The sequence below is a fragment of the Dioszegia hungarica genome, assembly GCF_025882075.1.
Source record: "Dioszegia hungarica strain PDD-24b-2 chromosome Unknown MKK02contig_32, whole genome shotgun sequence".
NCBI classification, from domain to species: Eukaryota; Fungi; Basidiomycota; class Tremellomycetes; order Tremellales; family Bulleribasidiaceae; genus Dioszegia; species Dioszegia hungarica.
Window position 1 is genome coordinate 831,503 of NW_026515781.1, and position 21,445 is coordinate 852,947.

Consider the following 21,445-nt stretch of genomic DNA (forward strand, 5'->3'; position numbering starts at 1 on the left):
CTTCACTTTCTGTTCATCCACATACTAATCTTCTCACCCTCTCCGTTCCCCCTCACCCTCTTCTGGATCACTACTCTCAAGCATCCTCCACCCAGCCCAACGGAAGATCGAAGTACCAAAAGATGGTAGCACTTACCACCCTCGTCTCAACACTCTCCCTCGCATCCCTCACAGCAGCCGGCGCCCGGCCTTGGCGTCGGGATTCTACTCTCACCCAGACCCCCACATCCTGCATACCAGAACACGGACCTCTGGACTCTGACCGCAGTGTGGTCGTCATAGCGGCGCCCGGAGGAGGGGTAGCCGGGAAAGAGGAGGTCGATGTTATGGCGGATGGTTTGACGCGGTATGGGATACATCACCGAGTCATCTGCAACGGAGTGGCATGCTCAGAAGATGAGCTTGCGACGGGCCTCATCGACTTTTTCCAGGGCCGCCCCCAGAACAGTACAGGACCCGTCACGGCGATTATTCAGGCTCATGGAGGGGCAGATCAGTTTGGAGACCATAGAGTGCAGATGAGCTCAGGGCAGGGCGAGTCCTTGAGATACACCAGAGACCTCCTGCAACTAGTGCTCGGCACTGGTACTGGTACCGCGGTAGGTACTAGTGTACCGACCATTTTGCGGCTGATTTCAGGTACTGGTATACCTACCAGCAGGCAATCACTGGTACTGGTATGGTACGAGACGACCTGAAAAAAATCTCGCCGAGGCCACTTCCCGCGCAGACTGCCGGAAAGACGTCGGTAGTGCGACTCCGAAGGGATGAGAGTCATACATGCGTGCGCATCTCGAGCTACACTGAGCTTAGCTCTCGCAAGATTACTGAACAACTCAAGTACACCTAGTATATACCACGAAGTAGGTACGGCGGTACCTACCTTCGGATAATTCAGGTACTGGTACGGTACATTTTTTCAAGATCCATGAAGTTCAGGTGTGGGTATACCTACCGCGATACTTTTGCCGAGCACTACCTGCAACAGCTCGTCCGAGCATCGGAGGTCCAGTACGATGGATTGGCTGAGCCTGGATCGACAACTGCCTCACAAGACTCCCATCCGTCATTCTTTGCGAGACACAGAAAACCACCGCTCGAAATGGACGTCTTCCTCGTGTCTTGCGAAGGGGAGGCCGCTTTGCGCGACGAGGATGTTTTGCCCGAGAAGGGCACCATGGTGACTTTGTCATCAGGCACAGCCTATGCCCGAGACGTGAGTTCTATGTTCAAATCTTAGGCTACATCTGAAGAGTGTATACCAAGAGATCAAGACCCCTTTTCAGTCACATCTATGCGCAAGGTGTACCTCCGCGGGCTTAGAGCGAAAAACCCGCCCTCCTATGCTGTCTCCAGCGGCGAGTGGCGGTTTACCGAACCCGATCAGACATCGCCACCCGTTCTACTCGGGGATCTATTGGCTCAGCGACATGGGACGAGCTTTACTGTGGCGGAAAAGTCCCTCATCAGGGAGGACTTGGGAGGAAAGATCCCAAGTGAGGAGCTGTGGTTGGTCATGAGGAAGATGACTCAGGGTCTCAAATGGGGCGTCAATGCTCTGGAAGGGGATTATGAGTACGGGCTCGCTCTGATGATCAGCGAGCTCTTGGGCCCCGTCGATGAGGAGAGGATCAGGGCGGCGGAACACAGCTCGCTGTACGGTCTTGCCCGCACCGCCTTACGATCGATGAGGTCCGTCCTCGGATCGTCGCGAGTGGAAGATATTTCTACTTTTAGTTGAACGCTTTCACGTGAACACGTCTCCATGACAACTGCGTGGACGCCACTCTTGTAAACACTTAGGCTATGTACGCTCACACTACTTGGGCACGACACCGGCCTTTCTGGGGCGTGCATTCCGCAGATTGGATATATGATCGCGACTCGAGCTGCCAGTCGATGGCGGCTGCAGAGTGCCGTCTGCCTCTAGTCCCTGTTTGCCACTTGCCACCACTTTCGCCGCCACGCTCGCGACCGCAGCTGCCACTCTTATCTACCCCGCATTACGTTGTCGTGCCGAGAAACGCGGGGAAAGGTGGGTGGCGAGACGAGCTGTGTGTCGCGCCCTTCAAATGACCCAACATGCCCCCTTGTTCTGCTCGCCTTTGCCTTTCTTCTTGGGCCTACTATCTGTACCAGTCCCCAGACTACTTAGCCTTCGTTCTACTCAAAAACCATCCAACGAAGCGCGTCTCCGGACGTCGCTAGAGTCGGAGACGACGCTCAACGTCGAGTCCACCTCCAAGTCAACCCCCCTCTCCCTTCAACCAGCCATCACCAAACACAACATCATCCATCATGCCGCCCGTCGGAGAATGGCAGCTCGACTTCCACATGCCCGTGGCAGAAGGGGACGACCCGCGGCATCATACCTGGACATCAAAGAACCTACCGGATACCTATTTCTACGTCGTCGTTCTAGGGATCGACCCCCATACCTACAAGTTCCGGCTGGAGACAGATGAGAAGAGGACCGAGTGGATGAACTACTGGGAGATGTCTGTAAGTGCCTTTTGATACCCATATGAGCCCGATAATGTAAGTGGCTGATACACTGCAGACATACCTCGACAACAATAAAACTCGCCAGACCAAGTACAGCGTCAGCGCCTACCCTTCCTCGTCCGAAGTGGAAGATGGCGAGAAGGCCCTCATCCAACAACCTTGGACAGGATCCGGAGGTCAGAAGGTGGAGGGTGCCATTGATGGAATGCACCAAGCGCTGAGAGCAATCACCAACGAGCGGGAGACAGTGGTGGCGGAGCAGCATCAAGTACGTGTCCTTAAGATTGATCTTCAGGACGAGAAGACCCGGATCTCGGAAATCCAGCTGATCCACATAGGCATCGTCTTCCCTTGCATCAGCAGAGAAAGAAGGGAAGAACACGTCCCCAGCGAGTGCGGCCGAGAAGGGGAAGGGCAAGGTGGGCGCAGTGGCGACTGAACCGAAGATCATTTCTTTCGCAAACGTGAGTCTGACTCGGGCGATTGAGCCCTCTGAACCATGCTCATATCCAGGCCAATACGTCTACAGGATCCTCGGCCAATCCGAGCCTCACCTGCATCCGGATGAAGGGCCGTTCGGAGCTCGCTGCGTCCCCCACAGTCCCCACCCACGCCTCGCCCAAAATTGTCTCGACCAAAAAGTCATCCTCAGCCTATAGTCTCGTCGACGTCAGCGGAGACGAGTCGGACAGCGACGACTGCGCTTGGCCGACCGACACTATGCCGGACATGGCCTCCAAGAAGCCTGACACCGAGGGTGTCTCGGCCGGTAAGGCCGCTGAACCCTCTACTGGTACCACCGCACCAGCCATTCTCACAGGGCCCGGCACCACCAAGCAGTCCGGAGCAGGCTTGCTCGACGTTGGTCAGCTCAAGGACCTCGAGCGAATCGTCTCGGAAGCGGTCAAGTCCGCGCCGGCCGGACCGGAGGAGGACGACATCCATCAGCGCATCCTCAGCATGCTCTCCAGTCTCCCTCCGCCGGCTCAGCCCATCTGCGCGAAGCCTCGTCAGGCTCCTCTCCAGTCAGAGGCTTCCAAGCCACCAGAGGGGCCGGCCAGCGTACGTCATCTCGATGCCCTTGCCGCTCTCAATCCGCCCGGGATTCCCTCTCCCGTCAGCGCCCCTGCGGCCGTCACGTCCGCTCCTAAGCCCAATACCGCAACGGCCCGCCTCACTCAAGGTCCCTGCTCCAGTCCGCCCAAGTCGAGCATTCAAGGCTCATTTACTGCGCCTTCTGCAGGCCCGATCTCCTTCGCTTTATCCAAACCCATCACGGCCGGTCAGCCCGAACCCTCCACCGCGGCGCCCCGTACCCTGCGCACCGACAGCAAACATACCACGCGGCCTCTTGCGGCTGCACCGACCTCGCCGGCGATCCCTCCCATCGTTCCCTGCTTCGAGCGGGACAGGTCGATCGTTATCCCAAACGACTGCCTCGTTTTCGGTCAGCGCTTGGGTCCAATCATTACCGTCGACAAAGCGTCAGGAAACGAGCCGAACGGTTCCCTTCGTCTGATGTTTCGCCTCACCCACGTCGATGAGGCGGACATCAGGGCGCGGATCTGGGAAGCGTGGGGACCAGAGTGGAGCGATGCGGATCGGGCTACTATTTATGTCTCTGAGAGGAAGGACGGGGTGTGTACTTGCGAGATGTCTCAGACCTTGGCTGCATGGGCAGGTCACCATAACCTACAGAACACAATGGGCCGCTTGCTGACCCCATATCAGGCATTATCCAAGAGGTTCAACTCCAGAGATGATCTGCACATCATGCTCGTCAAGAAGGCCACGGTCGCCACGGCCGCGGCTGCTTTTCCTCCATCAGTGTCTGGACTCTACGCTCAGGCATCGCGTCGCCCCGGTCAGACCCTCTGCTTCGATCGAGACCGGACCGTCACACGACCCTTCGGCCCCATCTCCTTTGGCGGGCCGTCCGGACCGGTTATGGCGCCCGTCGTCACAATCGACAAGCCAAGCGACTTGCAGGGTGCTACCGCCGCCGAGCGGATGCCGCTCATCTACACGGCCGAGGCTGTTATCGGCTCGGTCCGAGAAGACTCGGTTCGCGCTCGGATCTATGATGCGTGGGGCGATGAGTGGAGCGATGGGGATAAGACTTCTCTCGAGGTGTTTGAGAAGGTATGTGGGCAGTGTAGATGTGAGGCGACAGTACCGTTCGCGGAATGGGTGAGTTGTCTAGGCTTCTTTCGAGATACAAGCTGACCATCAGACGGCGAAAGTGCATCACCGCACCATCGTCAGCGTACACATGAGGATCGTCAAGAAGGCGTCTGGTCCAAGCCCGTCCACCGCATCCGCCGGACCATCCACGCAGAACGACACGGCGGACGCTGCACCCACTGCGGAGCCCGCACCCACCAGCGTCAAGCGCGGAAGCATTGGTCTACGCCCCGCCGATGTCTTCATCTCGGCGTGTCCCTCTCCTACACTCGAGCAAAGCTTCTCGGTCCCCATCCCCATCGCAGACCCCATGACTCCCTCGGCCTCGAGTATCAATCTCCCAGCTGGGGTCCTCTCTCCAAACTCCCAGCAAGAGCTACTAGGTCGATACCTCGCCGACCTCGCCGCTTCCCCGCTCAATACCTCGGCTTCCCTCCGTGTCCTTGATATGCTCAAGGACGAGGACGTCCGGCTCGACAGCTCGCTCGGGCTCAAGCTGCTCGAACTGGCCAAGTCTCTCCGGGTCGACGGTGATCTGGCGCCGGGCAGGAAAGGCAAAGGGAAGGAGTCCGCGGTCCCGGCCAAGAAGGTGGACAAGACGGAGGCAATGCTGCGCAAGGTCCTCGAGAAGCTCAACGACCACTCGGGGATGCTCAATGCTATCGCTGAGGCGAGCGGGGTCAACTTGCTTGACGATGATGAGGCGGTCCTCGTAGAGGCACCGGTGGCGGAGCCAATCCCGGAGCAGTCCACTACTTCCGGCGCAACCCCTCACCCACCTTCGACTCAGGTGGACTGTACCATACAGACCATCAGCCCGGTCCCCGCAACCCACGTCTCGGTGGACCTCACATCGCAGCTAGCGGAGGTCACCGCCTCGCTGGCCCGCCTGACACCGAAGGTGGCGGACACCGCTAGCGTCCTGTCCGCCTCCTTGGTATACCCACCCGCTGGCACGAGCGTCGCCGAGCTCGTCACCAGGCTGATGGAAGGTTCTACGTCTGCAGGCTCAGCTGGTCCTGCCGCCAGCCATGCGGACTCGGCGCCGCGTCCTCTCCCGTCTACGGACGGAAACCCCTCTTCCCTCGATAACGCATCGACCGGTGCCACCTCCGGGAGCGAGACAGCCAATAGCTCTCCCGCTGCTACACGGTCCACCACCCCTCGGAACCCCTTTGCCGACCCACCCCGCTTCGGCCATTCCTATCACCCTTACCGACCAGACCAGCCCCCTTCCTCATTCGCCGACCGTGAGCTTCCGCGCATCTCGCCCAGACACCAAGCATTCGCGCGGTATGCGACCAGCCAGCCGGCCTTCCCGTCGGACGCCGCTCGCCAGCGGCACAGCTGGGCACCGGGCTCAGCGGCTCGGCACGGGAGCCGGGAGTTATGGTCTGGCGTAGATGCCTACGCCAGTCCTCCACCATTCATGTTTGCCCATCCGCCCAATCATCCATTATACCCCCATGGCATGTTCGGCATGTCAGGCTCAACCTACAGTGGCTTCAGGTCCAGCCGGGACGCACCTTACGGCTACAACCCAATGATGCTCCACCAGCAAAACGAGATGCTTCTGAACCGGCTTCAAAGCGAGCGCGTCAGCGCCGGGTTTGGGGGACCGTATGGATTCGGCCAATCCGCTCCATCGCACTCGGGCGGTCTCTTCGGGTCGGCACAACCTGCCGCTGCCTCCCGTCCGAGCTTCGGCCAGGGACCCGCGCAGACCGGGGGTCTCTTTGGCTCAGCGGCAGCTTCCGTGCCAAGCTCCGGCGGCGGCCTTTTCGGTCAATCCACTGTACCCGCTCCGCCCGCGTCAGCGGGCGGTGGAGGACTATTTGGTGCAACCGCAGGTCCCTCTCAACGTCCCAGCGGTGGCCTTTTCGGTCAATCCCCAGCACCCGCTCGAACTCCTGCCACCGAGGGAGGACTCTTTCCCGCATCCGCAGCTCCCTCTCAGCGCTTCAGCGGCGGTATCTTCGGCGATCCGTCTATGGCCCTTCAGCCTCCGCCCCCGAGCGGAGGGCTGTTTGGCTTTTCATCGGTTCCCACAAGCACCCCAGTTGCTGGCCAGCCTCCCCCTGCGCAGTCTGAGGCTCCTATCGGCGGACCTGCTCCGACACCAACTGGGGGCAGCTCAGTCCCGACAGGCGATGGCGGAGAATGTAAGACTCAATGATGGCGAAAAGAGGGACAGGGATTGCGGGACGGGGCGGAGGAGGATCAGGCGGAGGAGTGAGTGCGTGATATATGACGGAAATGCAGTCTAGTTTGGTCCATGTCTAGTCTAGTCTTCTTGTAGTATATAGCTCTAGCATATCTGGTGCCCCTTGTAGTATAACTAGTTAACGATGCATATGATCATGTCCACTCCATCTCCTGCGCCGGAAGATTATAGGCTCCTGTGAGCGGTCCCCCACTTGAAGCCGGTCCGTTCGTAATCCAACGCTCAAACCGTCAACAAATCCGCAACGGTATGAGGTGTCGCTCTACACTTCACGCATCCACCTCTACACCCCTGGACTCCCTCATCGATCCTACTGAGTGACCCAGGCGTGCTCCAAGGGTCGCTACAGCTTCTCCCACGAAATGAGCCGGCATCCCTTCTCCGGTAATCCCACGTCCATCACCCCTCCCACACCCGACACCCCTAGCCATCCCCCTCAAGACTTCTCCACCCCTCTTCATACAGGTCGGCCAGACCAGCCCTACGAAGACTTTTCAACGCCCATACGGACCACATACTCCTCTAACGCAATCGACCAGACTACATCTCAGCTAGAACGGACACATATCACTCCAGCATCCCCGCTCGTGCCCGCTGCAGGCGCTAGCCTCACCCCAGGCGGCTTCGGGCAGCTAAGCCCAGCGGCTTCTCCTGGCGGAAGGTCGGGCGTAGACAGGGCAGATGTGATGGATCTGGGAGATGACGAGGAGGAGATAGGGGAAGGAGAGGACGAGGCGGTTCACTTTGTGCTTCTGGCGGAGTTCGACATCGATTTGGGGTCGACAATATCCCAGCAATACCCTTATCCAACAGGGACAGACGAGCAGTGAGATACACAGCTCTCGACCTCTATGGGGAGCTCCAGCTGACTTGTCAGTCGCCTCGCAGAACTCATGCTTCCCGATGGAGCCCACCTTCGGACCGAAGATTGGACGGTATTCTACCTCGGACAGGATCACGCGCTCGCCATCGACCCAATGCTAGCGCACGAAGAGGCGGTCGCGCCGGTCGAAGATAGGAGGGCGAGTATGTTCCCCAAAGGCAGCAGACCAAAACGAGGAGCGGTCGGCGGCGGACTACTCTATGTCTTGTCTTGTGTGCGGTGTAAAGCGGACAAGACGGCCAAGCGGGGAGCGCTGGTCAAGAGTCTAGCTATCTGCACGCCACATCCATGGATACATGTGTTCAAGGTCAGCTACTTCTTTCTTGGCCGATATCGAAGTCATAGCTGACTCTTTCAGCCCATCCTCCTGCTCGCTCTCGAAGAGTACTTCCGCGCCCCCTCCCCTGAAGTCCTCGCACATCTATACGACTGCTGCAACTCAGCTCAGATCCTCGCCGTGCCCCGTCTTACCCGCGCCGAGAAGATCATGATGCGCCAATCCGACCGCAAAGATCTCTTTGAAGAGCGGTACGATGCCGCGAGTGCCGCTGCGAGAGATATGGAGCTGGAGGCTGCTGCGATCAGCGCCGAGCTGGATGAGCGGCAAGAGAAGATGCCGATGTTGCGAGAACGGAGCGACTCCAGCCATCTTGCCACTCCTTCCGGGCAGGCGCGGAGTGGTGCAGATACGGGGAGGAAAGGGATGCGAGATACGCACTTCTTTGATGTGGATGTGCGGTTTAGGCGAATCAATGTTCCGATGAAGATCCCTCTGTCGACATTCGAGGAGGAAGTCGGCGATGTGAGTGATCCTCAGTCTGCGAGGGGACTGGGCTGATGAACAGTACTCCCTGGTAGAGCTTATTAGCACCTTCTCATCCAACCCCGCTCCCTTCCCCGGCCCTTTCCACCCATATCTCCACACCAATGGCGCCGCCACCCATCCTATCGTACTCCTCATTAACGCTCTCCTGGCTCACAAACGCGTCCTCATCCTCGGCACCCAGTATCCAGCAAATCACGTCGCCCGTACCGTCCTCTCCGTCTGCGCCCTCGCTACAGGCTGCGGCCAAATTCTGCGCGGTATCACAGAGACCGCCCTCCCTTACTGCAACCTCAGTTGTTATGAGATGCTGGAGGGGATGAACGGATTTGTGGCGGGGATCACCAATCCTCGATTCGTGGAATTACCCTGCTGGGATGTGTGCTGCGACATTGAGACGGGGAAGATTACGGTCAACAAGAACATGAAGGCAGGGAGCTCGATGGGGCAGAACAGTGGCGCGCAGGGAAGCGAAGTCACTGTGGGGCAGGGGACGAGGCTGGATCTGGATGCGGCGGGTATGGCGAGTGCGCCGGCGGCGAAGATGACGGCCACGCAAAAGGCGGATTGTGTGGACAACCAGTTTATGGAAGAGGTCAGTTTCCAAACGCTACATCCTGTCTGAGCTTGTAAGCTGATGATCTGTAGATCATGTCGGCGATCGGAGCACACTATGGCGAAATGTACATCCGTCAACGGATGACCGACTATATCGCCCGCTTCACCCGACTAGCCTCGTATCAGGAATACCTGCACCATGGGCTGACCAAGATCGGCTACCCCTCCACCCCGTTCCGCGATGGGCGTATGGGAAGCGGAACGGTATTTACCGATGAGAGCAAGAAGCAGCGGGAAATGTGGGCAAATGGGCATCGGATAGATGCGTGGCGAAAGACCAAGAGCTATCGGTTATTTGCAAAAGTGAGCTGCTTTAGGTCCATAATACCCGGGAATGAGCGGGTCAGCTGACCGTGTAGGACTGGGCGCAAGAAGCACGCAGAAGACGGATACCCTTCGATGTGCATCATCAGATCGCGTGCTTGCGGACTGGGCAGAACATGGGCGATGCCGAGGCAGAGGCGATTTTTGGGTCACTGGCGCAAAATCTGGAAACGTATGAGCAGGTCCTGGAGGTATGTCTTCATTTCTCTCGCCCGGGAGCCATGCTGATCTTCTAGCTGCTCAAGAGTCTACCACTCCACCTGGGTGGTCTGACACCCATTGCGAATGGGCTATTCCACCGCTGGGTCGCTGTTCGAGAATCAGCGGTGGACATCCTCCTGTCATTGCAGCATTTTCAGGTGAGCTACGCTGTCTATTCTGTTTGACTAGCGTAGCTGACTCGTCGCAGCTCGGTCAACATGCTGTGATGGCCATGAACTACTTTCATCGGAAAGCATTTATGCAGTTGCTGGAGCGGAGAAATGCCGTGCACGCAGAGCGGCAGCGGCAAGAAGGGCCAAGAACGGGTGGGATGAGCGAAGGACCAGAGGGAGAAGAAGTATTGCAAAGAGAAGAAGTGCAGGCATCTTGAGATGTATTTGGTATTACGTCTAGCCACGACACCGTATCGGCGAACTAGGTACTCTGAACAGCATCTCTCCACATCCTCTCATCCGAAGCCCGCCGCAACTGCCCCTCCCTAAACTCCTCTGACTGTGCCGCCCTATTCCTCTGCTCCTGCTTCTCCCTCTGCTTAGCCTCATACATCCTCGTCTGCATGTTGATGTCCTTCTGCAGCCTGTCCTCCAGGCGGAGCAGCCTCGTTTCGACGCCCTCGCCATATATCTCCTTGGACCTCACGCCCTCAAACACCTCCTTCGACACCTCATCAACGATCTTCCCCATCGTCTTCGCAATTCCCCGATCCCACGCGACCCCATTCGCCTCCATCTCCCTCACGGCCGCCTCGACGCCCTCGAGGTCCCTGAACGACTCCCACCGAGTCTTGATGACTTCATTGTACGCCCCAGCGAGGCATCCGGAGAGGTATGATTCGGGCGATTGGGTTTGCGCGTGGTGGAAAAGGGCGAGGACGAGGTGGGGGTTGTTGTAGTTCCGCCGGACGTAGCCGAGGAGGTATGCGAGGATGCGGGAGTAGACGGGTGGGTAGGTAGGTCCGGCGTCACCCTCACTGATAGCGGTCTTGGCCTTGGCGGGATCGAGGGAAGGAGTGGCTCCGATGGGTGCAAACACCCGCTTCTTTGCCCATTTGAGCAGGTCCACATCGGTTTGGAGAAGTCCTATCTCCTCCTTCATCGAGTCCAGCTCCTCGATGACCGCGTGGTCCTCCTCCGTCTCTAGCCGCTCCAGCATCCGTGGGTGGATGCGGCCTCCATGACTACCCGTCAATGGTGGAGGAGGACCTCCGTAGGACCTGAGCGAGGTAGTGTATGCCTCGTTCCTTGCCCTGCCAGGATGAGATTTGCTGATGGGCGCAGTATGGAGCATCTCGGCCATGAGTTCATTCAACGTCGTGGCTTCCGCGGGGGTCGTCCCCTGTGTGCGCCGAAAGCGGTCGTGTACCCCTCGAGCAGGGCGACGAGCTTCTTCGAGGTCTAGCTGATTGTTCCGCCATGCAGGGGTGAGGGAGTCGGTGATGGAGATTGATCGAGGAAAGGCTTTGTGTTGTTTGGAGGGGGAGGTGGTGCGATTACCATAGCTAGAATGTCAGCAAGGAGCCCCCTCATCAATTGATAGGCAACTTACAGCTGTTGCTCTAATGACGTTGCCGGTCTCCTAGGCGAGCGAGACGACTCAGCCTCGGATCCCATATCCCTACTGATCTCTTTCGACCGCCCGCTACCTCTCACCTCGGCCTCCGCACTCGCCCTAATCGCCTCGATGCTGGGATATTGGGGCTCCTTCCCCTTCTCTTGCTGCCCTACGGATTGTTCGGCATCGGTCGAACTCCACCGCCTCCCCGCTAACGCTCGAGCCACTGGTGTGACTGCGCGTGCTGCCCTTACTGCGCTCAGGCTAGTCGACATGCTATCTTATCAAGGTTGAAAGGCGGTTTAAAAAGCCGAGCTCTTCTTGATCGAGAAATCCTTCACCAACTCAGATCCGTGCGTCGATTCTTGAGCCCATGATCCCATAGGAGTAGCGGCCTTGCTTTGTCTAGTTACTTCTACATATGGCAGCAAAGCCAGACAGCAGAAGGCAACGCGTCCACTAGGACTGCTCCGCGTCTATCAGTGTTATGGGGATTTCCAAAGAGGCGATGGGAGGGGCAAAGGTGGGAGCGTGGTCACCTGATCAGATTTATTACCCGATCGGGTGATATCAACATGTTTCACCTTCGCGGCATGAAAGGCAAAAAGATCAATATCCGAACCAGCCATTGGATCGAGGATATGATATCCGATATCATCACGCTCTGGTGCGAGGTTGTGTCGTCCGAGTCCCTTCGAATCGTAGTGCCATTATTTCGTCTGTTGCCTGAGTGCCGTCTGTTCGTTTGTAGTCTGTCTATATCGTACCCCAAGGCGTCCTTAGCGTGGAGTACACTCTACTAATACTGCTGGGCGCGTACCATAGGTATGTCTGTCCGTTTGACGAAGACAGGACTGAATCGAAGAGCTCATATTGAACTCCCCCTTCCCAAGTCCTGTTCCGTATCGGTATCACTGATGAGAACCCTGAAGGCCTCTGTAATGCAGCGGACTCTGTACCTGCGTCTATCGGGGATTTCGGCATTTCAAAATGAGGCGAAAATCAAAAGAGTGAGCGACGGTGGACTCGTGTCATTGCCAGATCGGGAGAGAACAACATGTTTCACCTGAGTCAGCACGGGTGGCAAGAATACAAACAACCGACCCAGCCCGGGAAGTAAAAGAAGAACCCAGTTTACTGAGTCTTGGATATCCGATATCTTCAATGCTACTGGTTCCGGCTTTTTCGTCCGTGTCCCTCGATTTCTGCTGCCACTCATGTGATTTGTCGCATATTGTCGTGTCGTCGTGTCGTGCCGGGTCATATCCATTATCCGTTTTACCTTACCGATATGCGAGATCAATTTCGGATCTTGTGACCTACTCCTATACCGTTCGGTCGTGATCATTGTCCGCTTTGTCATTCATCGAGCCTGGGCTGACATAGCATGGGGCGCAATCTGACAACGTCGCTGGGCGCGCGCCACAGGTCTGACCGTTTGACGGAAACATGATCGAATCGAGGGTCCCACAATGAAACCCCCCTTTCTAAATCAGCCTCCGTATCGGATATCGTTGTCTATGGGACATTGTGCAGTCCACGGCGTACCATCATCCCCTGCGACTATCGGGATTTGCGGAGTCTCGAAATGAGGCACTTTTACTGCGAGTGCAGAGACTTGCAAGACTCACGTAAAGGTTGGAATGGGAGAAAACGATATGTTTCACTTGAGTTGGCTTGAGTGGCAAAAGAATCAATATCCGACCCAGCCACTGGATCTAGGATATGATATCCGATATCATCACGCTCCAGTGCGAGGTCATGTTGTCCGAGTCCCTTCGAGATCGTAGTGCCATTTATATATTCCCTTGATTAACCGTTTCCCTTGTCGCGTTTCCGATGTGTCCAATATTGCCGACTTGCTTTCCGATCCGGTATGTCGCTGTCGATGTATCGATCCGATTCGTTTCCATTTGTCGATTAGCATTCTCGTACCAAGCTTCCATAGCGTGGGGTCTACTCTACTAATACTGCTGGGCGCAGGCCATAGGTATGTCCATTTGACGAAGACAGGGACTGAATCCGAGATCTCAATTTGAAATCTCACTTCCCAAGCCCTGCTCCGCACCGGATATCTTTGATCATCACATTGCTCTCCAGCTTCATCAGTGCGCCGTCCTGCCTTGCGTCTATCGGCGATTGCGGAGTCTTGCAATGAGGCACTCTTGCAGAAGGAAAACAAGCAGCAGATGCCGTATGCGCTTTACCTGCCCCCTGGGAAGAGCCGGAGCCGAGCTAGCCCGCGATGTTGCACTATGGCACAGCCTATAATCACTCTATGCTGACTCACACCACTGGTCACCAATCATCGTGGACAAGTGCGCAGTCGTGATTCAGGCACGGGCGCAAGGCCAAGTTCCGCGCGGAGTCGAATCTCGTTAGGCCTCCTGACCAAGAGGTGCCAGCCCACCCGTTCTCTGCATCATGATTGGCTTTCACTGCTGTGCCCAAGGTGCCCGCGACGGGATAAGAGCTAGATGGTGAGACAGAGGCTCCGGGTAGCCAGCAGAGCTTGTTTACCGTATCGACTCGATAAATCGCTCATGCTGACGACCCGCCACTGGTCCTGTCATGTGCCGTTCACCTGTGGTATAAAGAGCGCCTCCTGCCTTGGGGCGTTTGCTTCCCTTATCCTATCCAACATCCCACCCACTGTCCCTTCCAGCCGTCTTCCCATTCCACCCATCTTCATCATATCGCCAGATCTGACGCTGTGACTATCACGTCCTAGTGCTCCCCAATAGTATTTTGGTAGATATACTAATACCAGTGGAGGGCCGGAGGCCAATACCAAATACCATACTATCTACCAGGAGGATCGTCTGGTAAGTAATTGTACTATACCAGGCGGGAGAGCATGGTATTGGTAAAATACCAATACCAAGCTGGTATATCATGGTATACCAGGCCCGAGTGGAAATTTCTAGACTACTCTCCATCGTCCAATAGAGTGCCGTATGATGCTATAAAGGTGCTCAGATTGCCAGGAGCGCTCCTCCCTAAGCCTACCCCTGCTCATTTCGTACCGAAAGTGCGGACATGGGTGAGACCCAGTGAGGAACATGAGGAGCAATCTTTGCTCCCGTTGCCACCCAGTCCGCCACCAAAGTCGTATGTGGCTGCAAGCATGCGAACATTGAGGCTTTCTTTGAGCAGCAACGTAGTCCAATCATCCCCGTCATCACCCTCTCAGGCCATGGTAGAGCCATAATCAGGCTGTAGACCAATCAAAGCGGTGCTGATTTCGGACAAAGTGGTGTCTGACTTCGGACAAAATAGTGTCTGACTTCGAACAAAGGAGTGCCGTTCGTGGTCACAGATGCAGAAGCAGCGCCAGTGCATGTCCGCATGTACCAAAAGGCTACTTGAGAGCTGTAAGACTGACGCAGAGTCCTCCTGGCGGGACTGCTACTCAGTAAGCAGCTCAGGAAAGGACGGGTGGCGGAAAAGCTGTAGTATTTTTGGTATACCAGGCCTAGTACTTGGTAATACCTGCTACCACTGGATTCGCGGGGGGCGATACTAAATACCATACTAATACCAAGGCATATAGCTGGTATTAGTAATTTACCATACTAAGGACCATGGTAATGGTATATCAGCCTGGTATTTTCCCGTACTATTACTATTGGGGAGCACTATCACGTCCCTCTGACCGATATACCTCCCGAGCAACAGCTTTCACCCCTTCCGCTTCCCGGGCAGCTCTCACAGATACCGAAGAAGGTGAGCTATCCTATCATCTTGGCAAAGCTGGTCTCCTCGGCCTCGATGACAGTGCTGATAGATTGTAGCTATATCACCTAATTCCAACTCCAATCACCACCTTCAGCATGCCCCGTCCCATCTCCTCAGCTCCTCGGAAGCGAGGTTCCACGTGCGACCGTCCAAGCCCTCGGTACCCAAAGGGAGACTGCATGTTCTACCCATACGCCTCCGCTCCCTCGGTCCGCCCTATCCACGTCCACAGCACTCTGCGTGTTGTCTTTAGTGTTGTGCCCAACAGCTCTACCGAAGCTCTGGGTATCAAACTCAAGGCCGCGCTCCTGGTAAGTCCTTTCTCTTATCCTCTCCTCCACACTTGTACATACAAAGGACAGTCTATATATTAGTCTTCAGACTAGTACTTAGCTGTCATGCATGATCCACCTCAATGCTATCTGAATACGGGATCGGGTACACTCTAGCTATCGATATCTGTTGTGAGCACCGCGTTCTTTGAAGCCGTATTCTGAGCACTTTGAACAGGAGACCTTTTCTTCAAGCTTTCCACGACTGCTGTTGTGGTGTATGCGCGTATACTGATGTATCAGGCAAGGGGCGTAGTCCTGCTCAACAAGCCCAGCGATCCCAAGGCATCCGACGCTCACCTCACATTCCTCATCGCAGTTGCCCACCCAGAGGAGGACCGCCTCGAGCACGCCGCTTTTTCTCGCATCAGCTGGGCGGAGCTCATCCCCCTAATCTACCGTGTGGAATGCCAGGGCGCTGCTCTCCGCGACTGCGTTCACGGCAAGATTCCCTCGATTCCCATGACCGTCAGCACCCTCCTCTTCTTCACAGAAGACCACTCGGACGTAAAGGCATCGCTTGCAGCGTTCGAGAGACGTTGGAGATGCCCCAGTGTCGCTATCCCGGAGATGCGCATCCGCGCTCGTTCCCTCACCCCTCCCGAGTTTGAGGGTGACTTTGATATGGAGAAGCACGGTCACCTCCTCGTCGCCGAGTACGTCCCGGGCTTTTACTACAACTGGAGGGACTGGCCCATGGGGGGGTCCAGGGACGGCAACCCAACTGGGTCTGGTGATCCCGAGATTGTAGCTGCCTGGGAGACGAAGATGATCAGCCTGGGCAGGGCGATAAGGGGTACTGGGGAGACGGCTCCGGAGGATGATAAGGCTGGAGATGGGCATGTTGAGGAGGCGGTGGAGGCGGTCGACGCCCCGCTTAAGCCAAAGGGCAAGATGGAACCGCTGCCTCTATCCCCTCCCGGTCTGTCAACGCGATCGCGGGGCCGTCCAAGTCCAAGCCAGCCCAGTCGGTCAGCCTGGTTCCTTACCTCGATGACTCCGACTCGGACGACGAGGATGAGGCCGATGCCTAGGCCCCTGTCTGCTGTAATCTCCTCGAAGTAGTGAGATCAGTGAGGCTTGATCGGTCTTTGTAGTGTAATTATATTTCTTGCTCTGTAGTGAAGAATGTAGTCTGCTTGTACGTACAACACTGGAGCCCAACTCTGTAAAGGTCTACCCCATGCCCATGCCCTTCAGCTCCTCATTGACCCCCTCCGAGCCTCGCCTGCGAAGAAGCAAACAGCTTTTCTTGAAGCGCGAGCAGTTCCGCCTGTGACATTCCGTTCGTCTCTGGTTGTGTCCGGGTGCGTTCCTGTTCGATCAGCTTGTGCTCTTATCACTCAGTAGGAGCCGCTAAGCTCACCTTTTGGATCTGCTTGAAGTCTTTGTTCGAATCCTCCACCTCGGCGACAAAGTCCTCAAAGCCTAATTGCTGCTAGATCAGCTGAGCCCGCTCCGACTTGGAAAGAGGTTGAGCTGACCTTGAGAGCAGCCAGGACATGTTCTGGTGATATTGTCTTCTTGGAGCTCTCGTCGCATATGGAATTTGATTGTGTCGAGATGAGCTTGATCCACTCTGCCTGGTCAGCTCTTGCCCCGTTGAATCCAGGGCGATGAGCTCACCAACACAGCAATCCACTATTATCTCTTTGGCATCCTTCGCGCAGGCCATATCTGGTGGTAGCATCTCTGAATGGTCAGTATGTGTTCAGACCAGTCAGTGCCCATCAGCAAAGACCTGGTCAGGAACGAGACATGGTCGGGCAGGAGGGGAAGCGAGCGGGAAGATTTCACCCGTAACTCACCTTGTATGAGCTTGAACACAGTAGCTTTGGGGAGTCCGACTTCGTCGTCCCCCGCTGGTGCTCCCGAGTCGGACATGACTCCTGAAGCTGGTGTTATGAGGTGTGGAGCGAAGATCGAAAGTGAAGGTGGATGGTAGACAATGTGTAAACAGTGAAATCCTCGAGCGGCGAAATGTCGAAGACCCTCAACTGGTCCACTATCAACCACCCAGCAACCATCCATCCACGTCTGTCATTACTCAAGGCCTAGAACGGACACAGTACTCGACACAGATAGCACATAGCTTACTCAAGCGTATTGCAGAAGCATCATGGCAACTGCAGCAGCAAGGCAAGGCGGATCAATCCACGGCGGGAACCCCCAAGTGAGCTTCCCTTCGACCTTCCCGCCCGCGGTCAATAGAGCTGATCCCCTCAGTACCTTATCGAGAAGGTCATCCGGGCCAGGATATACGAGACTCTCTACTGGAAAGAATCATGCTTCGCCATAAACGGTCCGTTCCGTTCATACTACCGAGGAGTCTTGTGAAGAAGAGCTGACCTTACAGCCGAATCCCTTATCGACCGAGCAATAGAGCTTCAAGCAATAGGAGGAGTTACAGATCGTCAGACACCGACGGCGTTCATGTGCCTTACGCTCAAGCTGTTACAGCTACAGCCAGATAAAGAGATTTTGCTGGAATATCTGCTGGCGGAGGAGTTCAAGTGGGTCTTCCCCTCCCCCGCTCCTAATGCTTTTCCGGAGAGCCACTGATCTCTCAGGTATCTGAGAGCCCTCGCAGCCTTCTATATCCGCCTCACATTCCGCTCGTTGGAGATATACGAGACCCTTGAGCCTTTGATGAAGGACTACCGGAAACTACGGGTTCGACACGTCGGTGAGCTACCCTTCCCCCCCTTCACAAGATCCGTGAGGAGTGAAAGCTGACATATAGGCGGATACTCCCTAACGCACTTCGACGAGTTCATCGATGAGCTCCTCACGCAGGATCGAGTGTGCGATATCATCCTGCCTCGATTGACGCAGCGATCCGTTCTGGAGGAGACGGAAGGTCTGGCGCCGAGAAAGTCACTTCTCGTACGTCCATACCGTCTTCACTCAGCCCTCACTTTGTTCCAAAAACATTGGTTCAGTCAAGGCCATATCTGACCAGCAGGACGACGCCCCACCCGAAGAAGCCCCTGCATCACCACACAAACGCCCCCGCCTCTCCTCTCGTACCCCGTCACGAACCCCACCCTCATCGTGCGGCTCCTCGCCCGACCTCCGCAAATCCCGCCGGAATCGCTCGCGGTCCGGCTCGGCCTCGGTCTCTGGATCCGAAAGGGGTCGATACGTCTCCCGCTCGCCCTCTGTGGGTAGTGGGAGTGAGGATGGAGGTGGGGAAAAGGGCGATACGAGGGGGCGATATGTTTCTCGAAGTCCGAGTATCTCGCCGGATCGGGATGTGGAGATGGCTGTTGCGGACGACGATGAGAAGCTGGATGGGGACGTATGAGATGGTAATGTAGAGCAGAGCAATATGAACGATGTGCCAGCCTTGCGGTATCTCGACGGCCTGGATACAGGTGATATACATCGTCATGCTGTTTCATTGATCTATGCCCTTATACCGCCACCTTGCAAGCTCACCGCCTCGCCCGCCCCGCAACCCCCATCCTCCCCTCCAGCTCCTCCACCTTGCCCTCCAACTTGCCCGTCCCCTGCTCAATACTCCCCAACGCCCTCAGATGCGCCCCCAGAATCGCCGACAGTTGATTGACCGGATCATCCGGCATCTGACTCGCCGCCTCCACTTCCGCCGCCGTTGGGTTGGTACCGTTCGTCCGAGCTCTAGTCGTCGGTTGGGGTGCGGAAAGAGTATTGACGGTGTCGATCATTTGGGTGAGATTGCGCGAGAGGTCGTCTAGCTGTTTATTGAGGTCTTCGGCGAGATTGTACCTGAATCGTCAGCTGATCCTTTAAACGTGTCAGAAGAAAAGGACATACGCCTTCTCCCTCTCCTTGTCCGCCGGAGCCTTCGCCGCCAATGGCTTGCTCGAATCATTCGTCGACGCCCCAATCTCCCGCTCATAGTGCGTCAACATCGCATCCAGCTGTTTCTGTTGCGTCTCGATATAGTCCAGCGCTTTATCTACAGCCGCCTGGTTCTGCTGTGCTTCTTGTACTTGACGATGAAGACCCGTGATCTGCGGTTATGAGCTTGTTGTCACACGTCTGACACCATTGAAGCTCACCTGGTTGCCATTCCGCACCAATACCTTGTCCCATTCCCTCACTTCTCCCGCTTGCTTCTCAAATTCCCGGACCTGCACCTCCAGATCTTTACTCCATGTATCGACGATATCCTCCAGTGTCTTTCCGCGCAGCAGGTTCGGTGCAGGCTCAGTAGCCGTTGATGTAGAAGCCGCCGCTCCGGCCGCCGGTGCAGGAGTAGTCGACGATGACGCAGCAGCCGGTGCTGTGGTGGATTTTGCACCGCCGAAAAGGCTCGAGCCAGCTGGTGTACCGGATGTAGACGCAGCAGCAGGAGCGCCAAAGAGCGATCCCGATCCGCCAGCTGCAGGCTCGGCAGGTTTGGCCGCTGCGCCGGCACCGAGACCAGAGAACAGCCCGCCCGTCTTAGGTGCCTCCGTGCTCGCCCCTGCAGCAGGTGCGGCGGGAGCAGCACCAAAGCTAAATCCGCCGGCGGCTTTTGGTGCTTCTGCGGGCTTGGCAGCGGCGGCTCCAGCAGCCGGCGCAGCGGAAGCAGCAGACGCAGCGGGTGCGCCAAAGCTAAACCCGGTGGATTTGGGAGCTTCGGCGGGAGCGGCGGGTGCAGCTGCTCCAGCGGTAGATGTGGATGCTGCGCTTGGTGCACCGAAGCTGAAGCCGCCAGTTTTGGGTGCTTCGGGCGCCGCAGGTTTTTGACCGAGTCCCGAGAAAAGACCGCCGGATGATGCTGCTGGTGCTGCTGCTGGTGCGGCGGCGGCAGCGGCAGCGGGTTCAGCAGGCTTTGAGGCAAAGCTGAAGAGACCTCCACCTGAGGCTGCGGGTGCCGCTGGAGGTGCAGCCGCTGCAGCTACCGGTGCTGGTTCGGCAGGTTTTGCTGCGAAGCTGAACATACTGGATCCGCCGGCTGGAGGTGCTCCTGCCGGTGTAGTGGATCCGGCTCCGCCGAAGAGATTGCTCGTTTGTGCGGGAGTAGCAGGGGCGGCAGGGGCAGCGGCGGCTGGCTTGGGTGCGCCGAAAGAGAAGCCTCCGGAGGATGCCGCAGGTGCAGCAGCAGGAGCTGCACCGCCGAAAAGGCCGCCGCCGGTCGCTGGAGCAGCTGGAGCCGCAGCCGGTGCAGCACCCCCGAAGAGGCCACCAGCTGCTGGAGCAGCAGATGCCCCCCCGAACAGACTACCGCCTGAAGCTGGAGCAGCGGGTGCAGCTCCACCGAAAAGACCTCCTCCAGCAGCCGGGGCAGCAGCGGGTGCTCCGAAAAGGCTTCCTCCAGCCGCTGGCTTGGCAGCACCACCGAAGAGATTGGTCGTTGGGGGAGCACCCGCAGGGGTCGTTGACGCCGCGCCACCAAATGAGAAGCCCGTCTTGGCCGCTGGTGTCGCCGAGCCGGCAGCAGGAGCTGATGGTGCCGATGCGCCAGCGCCAAACCCGCCAAACATACCACCCGATGCGGGTGCCGCCGGTGCCGCGCCGTTACCGCTCGAAGGCGCGCCGCCGAAGCTGAATGCCGAGGAGCTGGGGGCTGGTGAGGGTGCTTGTGCGGTCACTGTTGATGCAGGTTGCGATCCGCCAAATAGGGATGAAGGGGCTGATGGGGCGCCGCTGCCGAAAGAGAATCCGCCGGATGGTGCAGCTGGAGCCGCTCCACCGCCAAAGTGCGACCCGCCTGCTGCCGGTTGAGCGGCTCCGCCACCGAACAAGGATCCGCTTGCAGTTTGCTGGGCGCCTGCAGCTGGAGCACCCCCGCCGAAGAGACCACCGGGAGCTGGGTTGGCAGGTTGAGCGGGCTGGCCGAAGGGGTTGGAAGAAGCTGAAGGGTCAGACCATATCTCCAATGATATATGGATCCAATCAGCTATCAGATCCAGTACGGCCTGCCTGTGACCGTGACTGCCCCCAAGGCAGGCGTGAACGGTGGGACCTCGCGAGGAACGCGAACTAACTATTTTGTTGGCCGAAACCACCGAATCCTGCTGCATTTTGTCAGCTTTTTTCCTTGGCCGTCGCGGTGGTATGAGCTCACA

General features: G+C 57.1%; 7 protein-coding genes across 7 annotated transcripts; 4 read left to right on the top strand and 3 right to left on the bottom strand.

Moving 5' to 3' along the window:
• Nucleotides 1-122: 122 nt before the first annotated feature.
• Nucleotides 123-6,865, top strand: MKK02DRAFT_30957 (uncharacterized protein; the record flags this gene model as incomplete). The annotated part of the gene is made up of 11 exons (XM_053088180.1): nt 123-599; nt 662-784; nt 974-1,216; nt 1,241-1,692; nt 1,931-2,035; nt 2,235-2,502; nt 2,561-2,773; nt 2,844-2,969; nt 3,019-4,143; nt 4,168-4,695; nt 4,739-6,865. The coding sequence occupies 11 exons, from the start codon at nt 123-125 to the stop codon at nt 6,863-6,865; spliced, it is 5,787 nt and encodes a 1,928-aa protein (XP_052941773.1).
• A 734-nt stretch (nt 6,866-7,599) lies between these two features.
• Nucleotides 7,600-10,153, top strand: MKK02DRAFT_21591 (docking domain of Afi1 for Arf3 in vesicle trafficking-domain-containing protein; the record flags this gene model as incomplete). Its single annotated transcript, XM_053086438.1, has 8 exons — nt 7,600-7,739; nt 7,791-8,103; nt 8,155-8,598; nt 8,642-9,214; nt 9,268-9,540; nt 9,597-9,752; nt 9,798-9,920; nt 9,971-10,153. The coding sequence occupies 8 exons, from the start codon at nt 7,600-7,602 to the stop codon at nt 10,151-10,153; spliced, it is 2,205 nt and encodes a 734-aa protein (XP_052941774.1).
• A 131-nt stretch (nt 10,154-10,284) lies between these two features.
• On the bottom strand, nt 10,285-11,223 carry MKK02DRAFT_9513 (uncharacterized protein; the record flags this gene model as incomplete). Its single annotated transcript, XM_053093711.1, has 1 exon — nt 10,285-11,223. A coding segment is annotated over one exon (939 nt), but the record flags the coding sequence as incomplete, so codon positions are not given.
• A 3,944-nt stretch (nt 11,224-15,167) lies between these two features.
• MKK02DRAFT_41641 (uncharacterized protein) lies at nt 15,168-16,469 on the top strand (the record flags this gene model as incomplete). Its single annotated transcript, XM_053091641.1, has 2 exons — nt 15,168-15,383; nt 15,648-16,469. The coding sequence occupies 2 exons, from the start codon at nt 15,168-15,170 to the stop codon at nt 16,467-16,469; spliced, it is 1,038 nt and encodes a 345-aa protein (XP_052941776.1).
• A 139-nt stretch (nt 16,470-16,608) lies between these two features.
• Nucleotides 16,609-17,288, bottom strand: MKK02DRAFT_41642 (histone-fold-containing protein; the record flags this gene model as incomplete). The annotated part of the gene is made up of 5 exons (XM_053091642.1): nt 16,609-16,719; nt 16,771-16,839; nt 16,889-16,983; nt 17,031-17,096; nt 17,213-17,288. The coding sequence occupies 5 exons, from the start codon at nt 17,286-17,288 to the stop codon at nt 16,609-16,611; spliced, it is 417 nt and encodes a 138-aa protein (XP_052941777.1).
• A 333-nt stretch (nt 17,289-17,621) lies between these two features.
• MKK02DRAFT_21184 (Pre-mRNA-splicing factor 38) lies at nt 17,622-18,362 on the top strand (the record flags this gene model as incomplete). Its single annotated transcript, XM_053086375.1, has 4 exons — nt 17,622-17,706; nt 17,761-17,917; nt 17,975-18,090; nt 18,148-18,362. Coding segments are annotated over 4 exons (573 nt in total), but the record flags the coding sequence as incomplete, so codon positions are not given.
• Nucleotides 18,363-18,841: 479 nt separating this feature from the next.
• MKK02DRAFT_41644 (Nsp1-like C-terminal region-domain-containing protein) lies at nt 18,842-21,400 on the bottom strand (the record flags this gene model as incomplete). Its single annotated transcript, XM_053091643.1, has 4 exons — nt 18,842-19,154; nt 19,203-19,402; nt 19,451-21,231; nt 21,361-21,400. 4 exons carry the CDS (start codon nt 21,398-21,400, stop codon nt 18,842-18,844), a joined length of 2,334 nt encoding a protein of 777 aa, XP_052941779.1.
• Between the last annotated feature and the right edge of the window lie 45 nt (nt 21,401-21,445).